The sequence below is a fragment of the Pipistrellus hanaki genome, assembly GCF_964339955.1.
Source record: "Pipistrellus hanaki genome assembly, chromosome: 18".
In the NCBI taxonomy this organism is placed as follows: Eukaryota; Metazoa; Chordata; class Mammalia; order Chiroptera; family Vespertilionidae; genus Pipistrellus; species Pipistrellus hanaki.
This window is the reverse complement of record NC_140520.1, coordinates 21,363,108-21,382,711: the sequence shown is the minus strand read 5'-3', so window position 1 is coordinate 21,382,711 and position 19,604 is coordinate 21,363,108. Positions and strand designations below refer to the sequence as shown.

At 52.5% G+C, this 19,604-nt stretch overlaps 1 protein-coding gene across 1 annotated transcript in view; it reads right to left on the bottom strand.

Moving 5' to 3' along the window:
* CACNA1E (calcium voltage-gated channel subunit alpha1 E) overlaps positions 1–19,604 on the bottom strand; it is a 370,106-nt gene that overhangs the window by 57,126 nt on the left and 293,376 nt on the right. The window contains exons 12-24 of the mRNA XM_084866127.1: positions 17,186–17,239; positions 16,546–16,635; positions 15,464–15,673; positions 14,418–14,530; positions 12,739–12,851; positions 12,195–12,326; positions 11,635–11,707; positions 10,701–10,818; positions 8,741–8,808; positions 7,923–8,020; positions 3,854–3,910; positions 2,069–2,725; positions 1,404–1,708 (exon numbers count right to left, since the gene is read on the bottom strand). Coding sequence (XP_084722253.1) covers positions 1,404–1,708; positions 2,069–2,725; positions 3,854–3,910; positions 7,923–8,020; positions 8,741–8,808; positions 10,701–10,818; positions 11,635–11,707; positions 12,195–12,326; positions 12,739–12,851; positions 14,418–14,530; positions 15,464–15,673; positions 16,546–16,635; positions 17,186–17,239 — 2,088 coding nt within the window. The remainder of the gene's footprint in view (positions 1–1,403; positions 1,709–2,068; positions 2,726–3,853; positions 3,911–7,922; positions 8,021–8,740; positions 8,809–10,700; positions 10,819–11,634; positions 11,708–12,194; positions 12,327–12,738; positions 12,852–14,417; positions 14,531–15,463; positions 15,674–16,545; positions 16,636–17,185; positions 17,240–19,604) is intronic.

Sequence of the window (19,604 nt, the reverse complement as noted above, 5' to 3'; positions counted from 1 at the left end):
ATAAATCATCCAAACCACCCAAAAGCTCTCTTACCTATCACCATAGGGACTGGCGCCAGAATTGGAACAAAGAGAGGGTCCAACTTTCTTACTGATTCCCCTAGAAGAGGGGCCTAAATCCTTCCTTACTGGAGCATAAAATTAAACAGACCCCGAAAGAGGCTGGGAGTCTGAGATCCTGAGACATGACCCAGGCAAGCCCAGGAGTCCCGGGCCCGGGAGAGGCCAGCTGCTTAAGCAGCACCGGCACTGTCAGTGCAGAGAAGGTGAAGGGAGAGAGACGTAACAGGGTAAGCGAGAAACGCCGGACTGTCCTATTAACAGAGGAAACTGTGGAGAAAGTCGGGAGGGAGAAAAGCACGGGTGGAACCCTGTGGTCACAATTCATTGGCCCTGGGACTAGGTCTGGAACGGGGATGGGGTTGAGGCAGGAAATGGAGGAGTTAGGGCAGGAAATGGAGGAGTTAGGGCAGGAAATGGAGGAGTAAAGGCAGGCCTGGGATAGGGTCAGGGCAGAGAGAAGGTGCCGGTTTAGTCCTTTCTTGCCCTGTTTTCCTTGAAGGGCTCCTAGATTAACACCCTCTGTTAATCTCTTCAGGGAATGGGAGAGAAAGCGGCTAAAACCTTGGAGGAGAAAATCAGTAGGTAAGAGTAATACATTCATAAAATGTTAGAACAGAGACCTCAGAATCACCAGTGTTCTCACTTCATAGGTGAGCAACAGGCCTGAAGAGGGACAGAGGTATTCTGGAGGCCGTGCGCGAGGCTGAGCCAGGCCACCGAGCCCTCCGGCCACCTCTGCCCCACCCGAGGCCCCCTATTTGTCCAGGCGGCAGAGCACACTGGAAGTTCCAGTGACTTCCATCAAATGTTGCTATGTCTCAAAGAGCTGGATCTAAATCTGGATCCAGACTCACATGTGATCTTTCTGAAGATTCTAGGGTAGTCACGGGGCTTTGGAACATTTTATGACCTAAAGTTCCAGTGGTTGGCAAACTGCAGCTCGCGAGCCACATGCAGCTCTTCGGCTCCTTGAGTGTGGCTCTTCCACAAAATACCACGTCCTGGGCGAGTCTATTTTGAAGTGGCGTTAGATGAAGTTTAAGTTTAAAAAATGTGGCTCTCAAAAGAAATTTCAATCATTGTACTGTTGATATTTGGCTCTGTTGACTAACTAGTTTGCCGACCACTGGCCTAAACTTAAGATTGAGAAAATTCTAACTTATTTTTCCTGCATGTCGTGTGAAAACTGTCGCTGTTTTTCACACTTTGAAGAATGATTTTATCCTGCTGGTGGGGATTTCCACACAGCTTTCCTGGGGTGACTCTGGAGTCACGACTCCCCCCAATGACTCCCCCCAGACCGGGTGGCAGGGGTGACGGGGACGGGACTGTGTCCTCACTGTGCACCACGGTCGAGTCCACCAAGGGGTCCACGTCGGGGATGGCCACAGTGACGCTGGTGCTCTCGGTGGTGGCCTTGTCCATGTTGGCCGTGACGCAGGAGAGGTCGGGCTCGCTCTGGCTGACCCGGCCCACGTCCAGCTGCACGTCCCCCAGCAGGGCCTGCTCGCTGCTGCCCTCGGGCTCCTGCTCCGTCAGCGCCTTCCCGGCTTCCGGCTCTGCTTGTGGTGGGACGAGGGGGGTGTCGGCCTCATCGAGGGCTCCTGCCAGCCCGGAGCCTAGGGGCACCATCAGACTGTTGGTCCTGTCAAGACAGAGGAGGACACGGCTGGACCTCAGATTGGAAGATGCTGTTTCAAAGCGAAAGAGGTGAACCCTGCTGGGGAGCATGGGGCATCTGCTGCCTCCCACCCCGACGGGCAGAAAGGAGCTAAGACCCAGGGGGCCCATCCTCCCTTCCATGACCCACTCCTGAGGGGAGATACCCCAGAACAGAGGCTGGTTTTCGGGGACAGAGCCCACCGCCCGTCGTAGCTGCACATGCCCTGCAGCAGGTGCACTAGCACCGCCTCCCCAGGACGAAAGGAGGCTCGCGGAGGTTTATACTGAAGAGTCCCCAACACCAGCCGTGCTACGTGCCCCAGGCGCTCCTGGGGCTTGTTACCTCCTCAGGTCCGGGGCTCGCTCTTCTTCCTGGATCGTGGGTTCCTTGCCCCCATGGCCGCCCCTGGGCTCGCGGTCCTTCTCCCCCTCGGGGGCGGGCGCGCCGGCGTCCAGGCCTCGCTCCTGGCTGGCCGACCGGCTCTGGGAGGCGGAGGAGGGCTCCTTGCCTTCCGTCCTGACTCGGCGGTGCCGGCTGCGCCGCTGGCTCTGCCTGTGCCTGGCCCGGTCCTCAAAGGTCACCACGGCCTCCCCGCCCCCGGCCTCCTGCTGGGTCGTGTCACAGTTCCCGTGGCAGGGCCTGGCCAGCCACGGCGGCTCCCGTTTGCCCAGGGCCAAGGGGCTCCGCTGGTGGTCCAGGGCACTGGACAGGTCCCCTCCGTCCCCCTTGAGGGACCCCCCGCGGCTGATGCGCTCCTCCTCGCATTTCTCCAGGCCCAGGCCCAGGGCCAGCCCCTCGATGGGCCGGGACCTCCGGTAGAGGCTGGGGTGGGCGTTGAGGGGGTTGAGGGGGCTCAGCGGGTTGAGGGGGTTGAGCGGGTTCATGGGCGGGGCGTCCTCCTTGTTGAGGGCCTCCTGGCTGGACATCTGCATGTGCCGCCGCAGCTGGCTGGTGCGCTGCTCCCACACCGACATGTGGTGGCGGCGCCTCCGCTCCCGCCTGGCCAAGGGGAAAGGGGGAAGGCCAAGGTCAGAACCCGACAGCTGCAGGCCAGAGAGGGTGTGGGGAAAGGGCGGGACACATGGTGCGAGGGGCACACGGAGAGCCCGGGACCTGCAGACGGGAAGCACAGAAAGACGCAAGGAGCAGAGGGGGCCCCGCAGCAGCAGTGGTTGGACCACAGCCTCCCAGCTCATGGGCTTCCCCCTGGGTTTCCCTGCTCTGCAGTAGCTGGGGAAGCGCATGGAGATGGGGTAAGCCCAGGACCCAGTTTCCCATATCCGGGGCCTACAGGGCTCCAGTACAAAGGCAGCCAGGTCTGCACTCCCCGCTCTAATCTGCTTCCAGGGCATCACCCTTTTCCTATCCTGTGCCCGCCACTGGCCCCTAGTTCCAGGTCAGAGACCCCCTTCCACCTGCTCCCCTCTGCTTTCCCCCTCAGATAAGCCTGGGCTTGCCCGGGCAGAGAAGTGCAAAGGTCAGAGTCCATCGAAGGGTGACCACGGTGACAAGCAGACCTATGTTACGTAATGTCTCGGCATCACCCTCACCTAATCAGGGTGTCGGGGCCTCTCCCAAACCCTTGAGGGCTGTGTGTGCAAAGACCACCAGCAGCTCACCCTCAGGATGGCTGTGGCGCATTCTGGCGCCGGGCCGAGAGGAGCGTTCACGTGGCGGTGAGAACACACAAATGCGACGCACAGGAGAGCACACGGGGCCCACACAGCGGAAGGGTAGCCACCTACTCCTTCACCACATGTGCCTGTGCGTGCACAGCTACACACTGTCAAGGGGGCACCCGCAGGTGCCCGCATACGCCCTCCCTGAGGCCCATGGTTGGCTGCACACAACTGCCTACGTGACAGGCACAGCCACGCCGGCACATGCCCGCTCCCAGGCCACACAGAGAGCGAACAACGCGCAGGGCCACATACCTTAGACACACAGAGACAAGCACGTGTCGAAAGGGGCAGCGGGGCATGTCCACAAACCATGTGCATGGAACACACACACACACACCACTGATGTGCACGCCCGGCACCGCTTTGTCCACAGCGAGGACAAAGACACGGTGTCCCCGCACCCACACGTAACCACTCACAAACACGCAAACCGGTCCACACATACAGGTGGCTGCTGCGTGGCTCCCACATCGACATGTGGTGTCTTCTCCTTCTGTCTCTTCTGGGGAAGAAAAACGAACAGGTTCAGTTCACCCCAACCTCTGGAGCAACCACATGCCCCATGGCCGCCAGCTGGTGTCCGGGGAGAGGCACAGAGTCCCCAGTGTGCCCACACGCTCTCCGCATGCCCGCTGCCCTCTGCACACTCCCAACTGTGCATTCTCCCAGGGAATGACTTGGTTCCTTGCTACGTGCAAACACGTGACCTAGATTTTGAAGCGTATGAATGGACCCAAAGGATCCATTTCCATTTCATGGCATAGACTGCTTCAGATGCTCAACCGCCACGCCCAAAGCACTCACACCACAACCTAAAGATCCTTCAGAGACCTATTACAGAAACAGATCTCTGGATGAAGAGCTGTATCCACTGCACCCCTCCCTTCTGTCATTTCTAGATGAGCCCAGCACAGTCACGTGGGTGTGAGTCCCCACTCATCACTCCAATCTCTCAAAACATGCAGTGAGCAAGCGCTCTGCCATGCACACCATCGAGGCCAGAAATAGCCCATGGCCAAAGGCAGGCCCACCCCTCCATGGCTGCCACCCACATTCTCTAGGATGCGAGTGGTGACCCCGCATTTGTGCAACGTAGTGGCCAGAGGCCTTGAAGGCTCAGGCGGAGGAAGCACATCTGGGACACCTGTGGAGAGAGCCTGCCCCAGTTCCCGGCAGGCAGGCCCATTTGCCTGGACCTAGAGATTGGCAAATGCTGCTTCTTTCCTGGTCAAAGTGACACCCACACACAGAGAATGTGCTGGACAAGCTATCTCTGCCCAATGGCCACGCCCTGTATCTGCTGAGCAGGCTGATCCTCCGTGGGGCTGGTGGGGGGGGGGGCAGCTGGATTGAGCCTCCCTCGGTGTCTGGCCGAGGAGTGATGAGCATGAGCACCCACGGGATGGATGCAGACATCACTGTACAGGCACCTGCGAGCTCCCAACTGAATGCACCCCTCGGCTTCGACAGCTGCGATGCGAGAAGGCCCACGTGGGGCAGCGCTGCCGAGAGGCACGGGTGGCAGACAGAAATAAGAGCCCACACTTCAGAGAGGCCTCCTGCAAACCCACTATGGAACGCACATTCTAGCATCTAACTGCAAATTCTCACCGATTGAAATGCTGGAGGCGGAGGCATGTGTAAGAGTGTAAGTGCATGAAGAATCCCCCCTCTCTCTCTCTTTTTTTTTTTTAATATATTTTATTGATTTTTCACAGAGAGGAAGAGAGAGGGATAGAGAGTCAGAAACATCGATGAGAGAGAATCATCGATCAGCTGCCTCCTGCACACCCCCCACCGAGGATGTGCCCACAATCAAGGTACATGCCCTTGCCCGGAATCGAAGCCGGGACCTTTCAGTCCGCAGGCCAACGCTCTATCCACTGAGCCAAACTGGTTCTGGCAAGAATTCCCTCTCTTGCATACGCACTCCTGAACACACTCAAGTGCACGCACACAGCAAAAGAGAAACCCAATTGCTGATTCCCACACAAATCAGACATACACTTCAAACCCTCTTTACTTCTCACACATGAAACTATCCACTTCCTGCCTCATCAGGATCATTAACATACCTTCACTCCTCAAATCATACCGAGAAGCATCCACATATCTCCAACCCATGTATCTGTGACCTCACACGCAGTCCACAGTGATCCCGTGGACCCGGAAGGCCAGTGAGCATTCTTCCTCTTCCAAAAATGGGGAACAGGATCAGAGATCCTAAAGGATCTCACCAAGGTCACAGAACATATGAGTAGCAGGACCATGGCCAGCACTCAGGCCTTTTGGCTTGTCACAATGCTTTCCAGTTATCCAGGGACAGCCACATTCTTGTACTGCAAACGGCACCCACCTCACCCCCCTGTCCCACACCCAGAGTCTGGATCTCTGCCCATCCTGGGTGCTCACAGCACTTCCTTCCACCGCACTGTGCCTGCCACACACATGGCTCAACACCTACAGGCCCTGCTACCAGCAGTTCATTCATTCTTTCATTCCAGAAATTGTGAGTTTCTACTCTGGGTTGAGCATCTTCCCAACTCAGGGCTCCAAACCCACTCTCCCCCCCCCCCCCCCCCCCCAGTCTTCCTCATCTCAGCAAACAGAACCACCCACTGACTTCTCTTCTTAGCTTCAAGCTCATGGAACCAACTGCCTTACCCAGCGGCATGTTTGGCTACCTGTGTATTTTTAACCCAAACTCATGGGTTAAAAACCACTCAAGATCCAGAGATAATTTTTTTTTGGGGGGGGGGGGCAGTTTTTTCCCCACTCACAGAGGAGGGGCCCAGAGCCAGACCTTCGCGGTTTTGAAAGGTCAAGGCAAAACTGGATGGCCATGCAGGGAAGGGAGGGCTCCACATGTAACCCTGGAATGCCCCTCCAAGGCGAGGCTCCTCATTCAAGAGCCCTCTGCGTGAGCACTGGCCAAAAAGGGCTCCTTCCTCACTAGCTTCAAGGAGACAATGTCAGGGTCTGATGCCACCCCCTGGGGATCTCCATAGACACCCCAGAGCTACTCACACAGTCCTCAGGCAAGCCCAGAAGCAGCCACAGGAGTGCCAAGATTCTGCAATCACAGCTCGGCCTCTCCTCGAACAGCTTCCTCCAGCCCCACACAGGGGTCAGCCCCACAGAGGTGGTCAGCCCCATACTCCCAGCTCAACCAGCCATCACAGGCCCAGGTTGGATCCTTAAAAGAGTCTCCTCACTGATTACTTCATCACCGCCCATTCATTCCCTGAACTCAGTCCCTGGGGGCCACTCAGCTGGACTCAGTCCCCAGGGGCCAAACTGCTCCTGCAAAGCTCACTTACAGCTTTCATGTTGCCAGTTCCTCATCTTGCGTGATCTTTCAACAGTATTTGACACCGCTGTCCCCCCTCCTCCCTGAAGGGTGTCCTTCTCTAGTCTCCATGCTTCCTGGTTCCTTCTCTCACCTCCTGGGAGCTCACTGTCAGGCACAGGTGGGCTCTGGGCCTCTGTCCTCAGCTTGTCCCTTTTCTCCACCTGGACTCTCCCAGGTCAGGTCACCCACACTTGCTGCTTCAGGACCATCCAACTGCAAATGGCTACCCCCAGATTTTTATTGCTAACCCCGACTTCTCTCCTGAGCTTCAGATGCCTATTCAACATCTCCACTCAGATGTCTTGTAAGGATCTCAAATTTAATGTGGCCCAATTGAGCCTGGGCTCTCCATCGTTCTCCAGAGTATCACACACACACAGCCGCCACCTACCCACCTGCTTAAGCCTCACACCTTAGAACTCAGAAGTGTTTCCTGTCCTTCCATTCATACACCCCATCACATTTAACCCCTTATTAGTTCACCCTGTCGGGTCATCCTCCACAACAGAGACTGAATGGGACTGTCTCCCACCTTCCCCATTGCTGCCACCCTGCTTTAAAACCCTGTTATCTTTCACCCAGTTTCAGAGTCAACTTGCTGCGTCCCTGCCTCCACTCTTGGCCCCTCCAATCCATTCTCCACAAAGCAGAGTGACCTTTTAAAAGTATAAATCATGTCATATCCATCCTTCCTCTTTAAATGCTCCCAGGCTTGCAATGAGACTACAAGCTAAAATCCCTCACCTGGGCCTTCGGGACCTGGCTCCTGCCCACCATCCTGACCTTGTCTCTTTCGATTCCTCCTTGTTCCTTCCACACCAGCCAATTGCTGGGGATGCTCTGCCTTCAAATGTCACATGACACTTTATACACCTTGAGGGTCTCTGCTTAAATGTCATCTCCTGTGAGAACCCCTCCCAGTTGCCTGAAGGTACTCGATCGAGCTCTTGTTCCTCTGCCCCTCTGCCCTGTTTCATGTATTTTACAGCAGTTACCACTGGTGAAAATTATTTGTGTGTTTATCATCAATCTGACCTCGCTCGCTGAGAAGAGAGATTGCCGTGCTCACAGGGCACCTCCTGGCGTGGAGTAGGTGCCCTCGGGTAACCAACGGGTTTTGGATTGAGTGCAGGGGACAGTGAGATGAGGACTGCCGACTCACTCGATAGAAGGCATGTTGGGTGCGGACATCGGGCTGACCTCCTTGGCCTTCTGCAGCGCGTGCTTCTGGTTGAAAGCCTCCTCTTCTTCCTGCTCATCCTAGACACAAAGAAGACACGGCTGTGCCTGGGACCCCATGAAGAAGAGGTGGCTCCCTGGGCTCTCCTGAGAAGCTCTGGAGAGCAGGAGGGGTGAGGAGCACAAGGGAAGAGGTGAAATAAGGCAGAATGAGGCGAGATTGGCTGAGAGAACACAGATGGCCAAGCTGTCGGGTCTCCGTAGCCTTGGCATGGCTGCAACTCTGGTCTCCTCCCTGCCACACGGGCTGCCCAGGAGAGCTGTGGAAGTCAAGGCCATGCCCCAGCCTTCAGTGGAGCTGGCCATGATGTAGAGGTCACAGGCCAGAGCTGACACTTGTCAGGTGTTCTGTCTGGAAGTGAAGGAATGAGGCCCTTCCAGGCAGAGCCCCTGAAGTGCAGCACCGAGGCTGTGCCTTCCACCATGGCCTCTTCCCCACAGGGCTAAGTGTTCCCAGGATCGAGTGTTTTCTTATTCTTCATGTTATAATCCTGCAAAGGGCCTCCTTGAGGGTCCAATGTCTAAGATATTATTTTCTCTATTTCACGAGAGACTCAGGCTGGTCTAAGGCTCATCAAACTCAAAGAGAGTGAAAGAGACTGAACCAGGGTTCCTTCGGGGTGTGTGGCTCTCCACCTGTCCAGGAGCTCCTGGGAGGGGCCAGAAATGCAGACTTCTGGAAGCTCCCCAAAGGCATCCAAAGGCACCAAAACCATCGCATCCCCAGAGAGCAATGCTTACCTTGGTCAGCTCCTGGGCGTTGGCCAGGTTGTCCACAGCGATGGCCAAGAACACGTTCAGCAGTGTGTCTGGGGTGACGAGTTAAGGATGGGCAAGTAAGAAAAGCAGGAAGCCTCAAAGCAAGGCTGAGGGGACATCTCCACGTCTTTCTTGCTGGGGACACTAGGATCCACCCCAAAGAGTCCCTTAAGCAAAGACTGGGGGAGAAGGGACAGAGATACTATGCAGCCCTGTTAGGAGGAGAATATGTCTTCCCTCCTTCCACATCTCTTTGTTCAGGACCAAGAAATACATGAATGGAGGGAGAAGGCCTTTCAGCAGCTGTGATGTCTATCCACAACAATATCAGAGAGTCAGTGAATAACACGATGGGTAGGTAAGTCAACGTAGGAACTCATCTCTCCTTTCTGGGAGGCGGAAGCTGAAGCCCACCTACACTAGCCCTCCTAAACTATTCTTAAAGATGAAAGGAAACGAGAACCCACAGCCCGTCACTGACCAGCTATCGGTAATGGGATGCTAACTTATTTCTCTTGTTCCTTTCATCCTGCATGTCTTCTGCATTTCATTTAACAAAATGTCACAGAGCTCGCAAGATCATTATGGAACCCCTTTTTATTCTACACTCTGATCTCTAACGTCCCAAATTTCCAACTGTGTTTGAGGCCCGTGTGTTCTGGGACAAAGAACTGGTTCCAAAAAGTCCAGGTCTGACTGCCCTCAGAGTAAAAGGGGGGGGGGGGGGGGGGAGGGGAAGAAAGAAAAAAAGAAAGAAAAAAACAGCCACTGTGACCAACTGGCCTTCCATTTTTGTGACTCACTGCACAGCTTTCCTCTTAGCGGCTCTCTTCGGTCTGTAGTGGGCTTTGGCCCTTATCAGTTTTCAGGGCAGAAAACCAAAAGGAGCATCTTTTCTCTGTGAGATTCTAGAAGACGCAGAACCACAGTGGTATCACAACAGCTCCTCGTTCTTACTCTACCAACCCCCAATCAAGGCAAGTCGTACTCCGCCAAAACATCTAATGGTCGTGTAGAAGTTTGTAGTTTACAAGGGGCATTCAAATAAATGACCTCATTTACTATTCACAACTAATAAAGAAGACAGACATTGGTATTCTAGTTTCACATGTGAAAACTAGAAGCTCAGAAAGGTGAAGTGCCTTCCCCAAGGCCACACAGCTGCTCGCAGAGTTGCTGGGATGAAAACCTCATCTTCCTGGATCTAGGTCCTAGGACCAGACCTGCGTTTTGGAATGAAATGAACTTGGCTTCTACCCTCCCTTTACAGCTGAGTAATTGTTTGGTCTTTGTTATTTCTTCTACGTCTTACAAAGTAAGGATTAGATGAAATAGCGCCAGGAAAGCACTTAGTACACTCAGAGACTCACAAATAGTGCAGATGCAGTCCATGTTAGGTTTGCTTAGTTGTAGTAGCATTAATCATAATGCTAGTGTTTAGAGCTCATACTATGGGGCAGGCTCTGTTCCAGGGTAACATAAAATTAACTCATGAGTATTATAATCTGCCCACTGTTTCAGCCTACAGTGATCTCTGCCCTCTCTTCTGTCCCCAGCTCATAGTAACTCTAATCATTCAACAGAATAGCTTCATTTGGATGCTATTCTTCTTCATTTTTATCCCCTTTACCCAACTAGTGTACAAATTCCTTAAGGTCAGGATTCTTGTTTCTCTTCGTATACAGAGCAATGTCTGATTTCTTCTTAGTATACAAAGCAATGTCCCCCTCCCCCCATCACTGCCCCCCTCCAGTTCTACCACCATCACCACCATCCTTCTCACCTCTTCCACACCACCAACACCTCCACCACCAACCTCCTCCTCCTTCACCATCACTATGCAACCCCCCCAGCCACCCCTTTCCTCCATCTCCCCTTTCACTCCTCATATGCCGGACTGGGCAGGCAGGCAGCACAAAGAGGAGCATCTTAAAAAGGATACAGTTTCCAAACAAGGTGAGCACAATGAAATAGATGGCTGACCACATGCCTGAGCTGACCCCACCCTGGGAGCGGATCCCATTGTACATCACCTCATTCCAGTCCTCACCTGTCAGGATCTACGCAAAGCAAACAACAGGCGAGTCAGAGACCTGGGCTGGGTGAGAAAATGGGGAGAAGTCTGGGCCTGAGTCTTTTCCACCTACCCCCTTGCTTGGCCACCTGCCAGGGAGGGAGGGAACTGTCACTCCCATGGATAAACCTAAACTTTCTTCTGTTATGGAAGAGGATTTTAGGCATTGAAAACAAAGAAAGAGCATTAAAGGGGGAGATTCTATTCCTCAAACTACAGAGTCTCTCCCAACCCCTCAGGCCCACAGGAATCACTCAGTCCAGGCAGTCTGGTCACTCCTCACCTGTCACCAGAGCTGCCAAGGTGCAGCTCCTGAGACAGCATCATTATGGGAGAGAGCTGCCTGGGCACGAGTTCTGGAAACCTGGATTCCGGTTCAGCTTTAGATTCTGGCTAAATAGCGTTTTGCTTAGGTCTAAGACATGACTGACTTTTAACTTCCCCCATTATTTAAAATTTATTTTGGTGGGGGCTAATATTTCATTAAATGATCACATGTGTTAGATGATATTTCCAGTTTCATAAAACCATAAACGCAATAGGTTTTTTACTTCTTTGACTTGATATCTCTTATGTCGGGAGAAGGCCAATAAGGTCATTATGAGGGGGCTCTTCTCTTATTGGTAAGAACAGAGTTACCGAAATCCTAGGAATTACTGTGGTGATGCTTCCTCAACAAGCAAGGTACCCAGCTGCCTGGGAGGGGACTTGCGGGGGCGGGGGGATGAGGGGGCAAGTGGGGTTCTCCTAACCCTTTGCACCTTGCAGTGTGCACCCAGGAACCTGCCAGTTGGCCCCGTACCTGGAATACAGTCATGATGGCTGCAGGGAAAGTGTCAAAGTTTGCCGAAGGAGTCCCATCATTAAAGTTAAACCTGCGAAGGAAGTTCAGAGAGAATGGAATGAAAATTCTTACACACCAAGTTTTCTCTTCCCAAGATGATGCCATTTTCATCACTTCTTTCTCCTCTCTCTATGCTCTCCTTTTCCCTACATTCCCCCCCCACTCCGTGTCACTTGTAAAGATGTTTTTAGAGGCTGTGGCTAAAGGACTGTGCTCTGTGCAGGGTGTGTCTTTGAAAGGCGTGGGTACTGAGATGGAGTTTGGGCAGATTCCAAGGTACAGGGCCCTGTGCTATACATTTCAGAGAGAGCTCCAGAGGAAGGGTCCCTGGAGCAAGACCCCTGTACAAAGTGAAAAGATCACAAGCAGAGACGCCTGTCCCACAGCACGCACAGTGGTTGATCAGGGCCATGGACGGGAGCAAACAAGATGGGAACACAGCGATTGAATGAGTGACCCTGGCGCTCCTAGGCTGACGTTTTAAAGCTCCTTTGGATGGAAAGCTAGTTGGTGCTTACCTGCCTCCAAACAGCTGCATTCCTAGGAGAGCAAACACAACGATGAAGAGGAAGAGGAGGAAGAGCAAACTGATGATAGACTTCATGGAACTCATCAAGGAGACCACCAGATTCCGTAGGGATGCCCAGTACCTACAAAACGCAGACGGCATTATAGTGGTGAGCAAGTGAACACCCCGTTATCCCCAAGTCCAGCAGGACATCCGCCTGGTGGCCTATGAATGAGCTGCATTTTTAATCCTTGTAGGAAGGATAGGTGTTAGCAACAGTGTGGCTCCCCTTGGGAATGTGACACTGGACTTGGCATTGTAGATGTTTCTTCTGGTTTGATCTTTGGAGGAAGAAGGAAGAGGAGAAGGAAGAAGAGGAGGAGGAGGAGGAGGAAGAAGAGGAGCTGAAGAATGGAGTGGGGGGGGGAAGGTAAGGAAGGGGAACATCTGGTAAGGGGGATGAGGAATGAAAGGACATATAATAAGGCAGAGAGAAGCTTCCACTCTCAATCTCTCAATGGTGGTTGGGAAGGGTCCAGATTCTGATCACTTACTTGGTTATTTTAAATATTCTTAGAAGCCGGAGAGCTCGCAAGACACTGATTCCAAACGATGTTCCAGGTCTGAAGATGGCCCAAACAACTTCAAAGATACTGCCCACCGTGACCTGAAGAAGCACACCCAGCCACAGTACCAGGAGGAGGAAGAGAGGAGAGGAACATTCTGGTAGTCAGCGATCAACTGTTCTCATTGGGTTGTGGTGAAATTACTACTCTCCCCTCCCCACCCAGCCTGCCTCTCACAGGTCTATCCATTTGCAAAGGCTGCTTCTTCCCTCTGCTCTCCACCCGCCTGGCTAACTTTAATCCTGCAGATTGTGGGCTGGCTTACTGACTGACTGCTGTTGTCCTTGTAGAAACTACAAGTGATCAATTCTGCACAAAACTGACAGCTGTAACTGTCTTACATTGTAACCCTTTGAGCAGACAGACAAAAGGGTTGTCCTCAAAGCAAGGAACCAAACTTGAATTAATACAAGTTGCATTCCAACATGAAAATCTCAGGGAGGGCCCCCATTCTCTCATTGTTCTAGAATTTAGTGCTCACAAGAACAGTTTAGTCACGTGTATAAGATCTGTCAATCCCTCAGGCCCCACACAGCCCAATGTGAGGGTGCTACTGCTACTGCGCGGCAGAGAACCTATCTGCTGTAGGAATCAGCAATGTCAACTTAAAAACTGAACTTGTTTTTCTGTTTTAATTATGCACCTCGTGATTGTCCACTCTATAGTCTATATGTTGCATGAGGAGCAGTAACTGATAAATTCATCCTCACAGCAATTCTGAAAATCTGTAGATAAAGAAACTAAGATTATAATGGTCTCCCACTGACTGTTCTGTCTGAAAACTGCCCGAACCCAGAAACATATGTTCCACGTTAAAATGCAGATTTGCAAGTGCTCACAATCCTTAGCATGTAACTGGAAATTTGGCAGAAAAAGAAGTAGGTTTGGCAGAAAGGGAAGTGGATCAGGAACCCAGCACTGCTGCTAACAGGCGATGTGTCCTGTGGGAACGGGCAGGCTAACTCCTGACATGTGATAGAGTGGACAGGACTCCTGAAAGCCATGGATGACCACAGTGTATGTGAAAGCATTTGAATCCTGTTAGGAATGGGCACAGTTATATATCAACATTATTTAGCAAGTGGACAGTGGATGACATTTCTAACATTTCTGCATGAGGGTATATTTACATATTTCTCCAACTGTCACTGAACTAAAAACCCCCCAAATATATAAGCTTCTCTCTCTCTCTCTCTCTCTCTCTCTCTCTCTCTCTCTCTCTCTCTATTTATTTATTTATTTTTTATTGAACTACCTTCTGGAATCAAGTTGTTGTTTTTTGTCTCCTCTCTCAGGCATTCCCCAGGATACTGTGATTCAAAACTCTAAGTGTATAGCTTTGTCAAATTCACCGAGCTAAACACGGAAGGGTACCCTCTGCCAGTGTTACACTGCCATGAAAACATTGAAAATAAAAGCTTAAAACCAACGGACCAGCCTAGTGTGGCAAGGATTCCCTCATTCCTGCCCCCGTCAGTGAACCTCATCCGGTCCCCTGGCCTAATGTCTGACTTCAGTGCTTCACGCTGGGCGAGAGAGGAGCTGCTCATCTCGCCCGTGGCTTGTGGACAGGGAGCGGGCGGACAGGTGGGATCCCGAGCTCTTACCCCGAAATCAAAGCAGTTGAACGAAGAGTGAAAATAAAGGCGAGGCCCCATGCCGTACATCTTCAGGGACATCTCCAAGAGGAAGAGTCCCAGGAACAGAAACTCTGCATAGTCTGAAAGCATCAAAAGCAGGAGCATTTGTTCCCCAGATGGTGGGCTCCCGCACTCCCAAACCCAAAACCCCCACCTGCAGAGGCGCCCTCCACACCAGCAGGACCCACACACGTGAGGAGGGTCAGTGACCAGGGCAGGTCAGTACCAGGCAACATCTAATGGTGTCAGAATTCCCTCTCACCCAGCAGGAGCCCCAAAGGCTCCCCAGGTTGGCTTTGCTCTCCATCAACAGGTGGGTCTGCCCTTTAGATGGCAGATGGCTCCCCGGAAAGACTGCTCTACCATGGCTTCGATGTGGAAGCCAGAATGGCCCCCCACTCACACCCAGTGGCAGCCTTACCCAGAGCTAACCGACCCTTAGTCCCCTTTTTGGCCTATTCGAGGAACCCACTGCCCAAAGAGCTTCCTCCCTGGGACTTTGGTGACCAAAACCCCCTTTACCAGTGGTCGGCAAACCGAGAGTCACATGCGGCTCTTTGGCCCCTTGAGTGTGGCTCTTCCACAAAATACCATGTACAGTGCGATTGAAACTTTGTGGCCCATGCGTAGAAGTTGGTTTTCGGCCTGGGCGAGTCTATTTTGAAGAAGTGGTTCTAATGCTGAGCCACACTCAAGGGGCCCAAGAGCTGCATGTGGCTTGTGAGCTGCGGTTTGCCAACCACTGCCCTGAACCACTGACCCTCTTTAAAATACTGAGTGAAGAAGGCCTCAGAGCACCCGAATTGTAATGCCATCTGTTGACTCCTCAGCGAAGATCTGTTTATCTGATTCGGTAACAAATGACAGATTGGCATTGTCCCTTGGAGACAACCCTGGCCTCCCTCACAATGTGAAGGGGGAGAACTCGGGCGGACAGAAGCACTGCCAGGCCCAGCACGACCCTGGCTCTCTGACACCTGCACACAGAGAGCCCGCCGCCACGGGTCACTTACAGAGGAAGTGGGTCAGCCACTGGGGCTGGTTGTGATGGACGATGGCCACGCAGGCGGTGTTGAGAGCCACGAGGCTCAGCACGATCCAGTAGAACACCTGGGACTTCACCATGTGGCGGATGGAGATGCGCAGAAGCCTCTCCTTGTGCCGGAAGTAGGAGGCCCCGTCCACCTTGGCGCTTTTGATGCTGGCTCGGGCGAGAGGGGTGCCTGCGGGGGAGAAGCGAGGAGGGAGAATGAGGCTGCAAGAAATGATCACCCTCTGTGGCAAGGCGGGTAGTGTCGGTCCCCTCCCCCAGCTGGAGGCCACCATGCTGCGGGCCTGGGAATAACCATAAGGAGTGTCCACAGTAGAGACCCCTGCTTTTCCTCTGGGCATGCTCAGCCCTAGAAAGGATTCCCTGGGTAGGAGGACCCAAGGCATATACACCTGGTATCTGAAACCTAATCAGATCTCGTTTATGCCTGGGCTTCTCTCTGGCCTTTCCTTTTAAATATACTTTGGGGGCCGGAATAGTCTGCTGCCTCTGTGATCTCTCTGCACCAGAGGCCGAACGCAGCAGCGAGCTCTGTACGCCTCTCCTGCTTTTAAGAATGAAGGCCCTTCCCTTTTTCTTGAGGAGGAACTATCTGCCATCCGCCAATTTCTGAGAGAACTTGGCACTGAACACCAGTCCTGCTGTAGGGTTCTCTGTAGGAATCTGATGGGATGGCAGGAGTTGGGTGCTACTGTGGTTAAGCAGGTTCTCAAATGGGGGTTACTAGGAGCAACAGGCCTTCCGCTCCCTTGAACGCATCTGAGAGGGATTTCCTTATCCTGCAGGAGAGACGGGCCGATGGACACATGGGCACAGGGAAAGGATCTGGGCTGGATTTGTCTAAGCCCGTGTTTTATGTGAACGGTGGCTCCACATCCATTTTTTTTCTAAGTCATTGTAGGTTAGATTCCCACACCTTCTCTGAGTTCATCCCTGGGGTCTGGGTTCTTTGGGTTCCTTCCTCCTTGTGGTGCTTCTCAAAAGACAGCCTCTTTGTTTTTATGGGAGACTCAGAGAGGGGGAGACCTAGCCGGTTCCACTCACCCACGGAGGAGATGTCCACACAGTGCTCGTCGCTGGAGTCTCGAGTCATGACCTCCGTGCGGCTGCGTTTGATGGTGGCCCTTCGCAGCACTGCGCCGGGAGAGGGGAGGCAGGTGAGGACACGTGCAACCCTGTCGCTCTGCTCACAACTGAGGATTGTGGGCCAGAGACCTCTGGGACCCAGGCGACTGCCCCTGAACAGCAGAGCCAGGGTCACAGAAGTCGCCAATGTCTATAGAGACAAGACTCCCGTGCTCAGAGGCACCTATCGGCGCTGGCTCCTCACCAGCGAGGCACTTCCTGGGAATGGAAGGGGTCCCAAGAGGATCTCCACTGATGTTCAGAGAAGATCCTTTATATGCCATGGATTGCATGATGGGCTTTTTATTGCACGTTATCAATGACACGCCCCGGAACCAAGTAACTCTTGGATTTGGCTCTCATCACTTTAAGAAGCATCTTAAAATTTGTGACTCAATTCCCTTCCTTTTAAAGCATGAAGGATTTTATGACAGAGAGACTCTGGTTTCAAATCCCAGGGCGCCCCTCTTTTATTTCTCTCTCCTCTTTGGATCGAGAGAGACCACTGCGCATAAGAGGGGGCGATGCCAGTGGAGTGAGGAGTTGGTTGGAGCCTTACCTTCTAAGGCTGACGTGCCAGCGTTTTTATTTTCTTCAGCAAGCATGACTTCCTCTACATGGAAACAAATGGCTTAGTCAATTATCTGTAAATGGCAAATTATCCTGCAAAATGAAAATCCCTCAGGGAGGGCATGGGCTCCAGGGCAACAGAGATGGAACAAAGGGTTCGCAGTCCATCACAGGCGGCAGCAAGAGAGAGCCGCCAAGGTCACGGAGAGTGCTCCCCAGGCACATCAGAACAGAAGGACGTTGTCAGGTGGAAAGATGGTAAACTTCGGCTCTGTGTCTGGCACACTCCTTCAGGAGCATGCTCATGAGGGGAAGAGCCCATCTTTTTAACTAAACCCCCTGAAATGGATAGGAATGAAAACTTCCATGTCTGTTTTTCTCTCCTACCCAGGTTCTTGTCTTTCCTAACGCCTTAAAACTTCTCCAGCAATGAATGGGAGCTTCCTTCGTTTCTCTGGTCTGCAACTTCACATCTACCTGCTCAATTCAGGAGGCAAGGCCACGCTATGGGCATTGGCCTGTCTACTTCGTGGGGAGCAGTACTCAGGGAGGGGAGCAAAGCTTGAGGGCTGGATTCTTCCCCCTAACATCCCCCACCACCACTCCATCCTGCCTTCCTTGGGCAGAGCCGACCACGCTTGGGCCCATCGTGAATGTGTCCCTGTGATGTTGGATTTTGTTCAGGATCCATTCCTGACACAGAACTCTTAAAACCCTTGGAATTTACTGTCTCCTGTACACTAATGAGATGACTCATTGTGGGGGAGGCCTAGTAACCAGAATGGGGGCTGTTGACCAGAAAAACCAGCCTCAGGATTAGAGGCTTATAACTCTCAGCCATGTCCCTCTCCCACCTCCTGGGAAGGGAGAGGGGCTATAGACTACTGAATACCAATGGCTGATGAATGACTCCGTCATGCCAATGGGATGGAACAGTCTTAAAACCTACACATCAGGACTCAGGGAGCTCCTGGGCTGGTGGCCATGCCAAGATCCTGAGAGGAGGGCATGTTTGGAGAGAGGATGGCAGAGCTGTGTGCCCCAACCTCTGCCCCACACCTTCGTCTATATTTCCTCATTTTAGCGGTTCCTAAGTTGTATTCTTTATAATAAGCTGGTAGTAGTAATTATTGTTTTTCCTGAGCTCCAGAAGTTGTCCTAGTGAATTATGAAACCTGGATCCCTCTGAATTTGTCATCAGTGGGGCAGAAATGCAGGTCATGGGGGGCCTCTGCTTGTGGCTGGTCCCTAACCTGTGGGATGTGCATGAACTCCAGGTGGAACTCGGTGTCAGAATGGAACTGAATTGTTGAGTATCTGAGAGGTACAGAAGAATGGCAGGACTGATTAGTGTTGGAACAACATATTTGTTAGTTGGTGCTTGGAAAAGGACCACACAGTTCCTTGACCTCCCCAAGGGCAGCCTGTACTCCCCAGAGGCATATCATTGGCAGGATCCTATTTTCTATACTTGTTAGAATAAGCCTCACCAGGATCCCTCCAAATTTGCCAACAAAATAGCCCCTTTCTGGTGGAACTCAGAGTCCCCTATTTGGACTATAACAGACCAGTTTGGAGACCTGAGCAACCATTGCCTAGATTCTGGTTGCTGGGGAAAGCTTGCAGCAGGCCCTATTAAAGGATGGTTTATAATTTAAGATCCTGTAACAAGTTCAAGGGCAAGCAGAAGAGGGCAAAGTCATTACCACAATTCCACCTGCATATAAAATGGAGAGTATAAATGAAGGAGGGGGCATTTTGAAGCTCAAGAGGATGGCCATTCTACCAAGTGCTAATGTTTAGCTTTCTCTTTTGAGCATAGCCTCCGGCGAAATTCTAAGTTAGCATGCTGAGTGCTATTGGCAGGATGCTCCTTGATGCAGACAAAGAGGGTTTTAGAGTCATTGGACTGTACAGTTTGAGGGCATCTTTTTAAAATAGGTACTTGTTAGCCCTAGCTGGTTTGGCTCAGTGGATAGAGCACTGAGACCGAAGGGTTCCAGGTTCGATTCCAATCAAGGGCACATGCCTAGGTTGCTGGCTTGATCCCCACTGGGGGGCATGCAGGAGGCAGCCAATCAATGATTCTCTCTCATCACTGATGTTCCTATCTCTCTACCCCCCTCTTCCTTCCTCTCTGAAATCAATACAAATATTAAAAATAAGTGCTTGTTAAAACACCTCATAGCAACCTGAATGACCTGAGCCAGAGGCTTGGCTGTGTACAGTGCCTGGACTTCGGGGGTGGGCAGATCTGAGGACCCACAAACAGGGGGGGGGGGGGTGTGGAGCTGTGGGGCATCTCTGGGAAGCGCCGGAGGGCTCTGGATGTGCTGAAACCACCCCCTCCCCCAATGCCTTTTGCCAAGTTTGCTTTCGAACTTGAGTGTGTCTTTCCAGGGAAATGT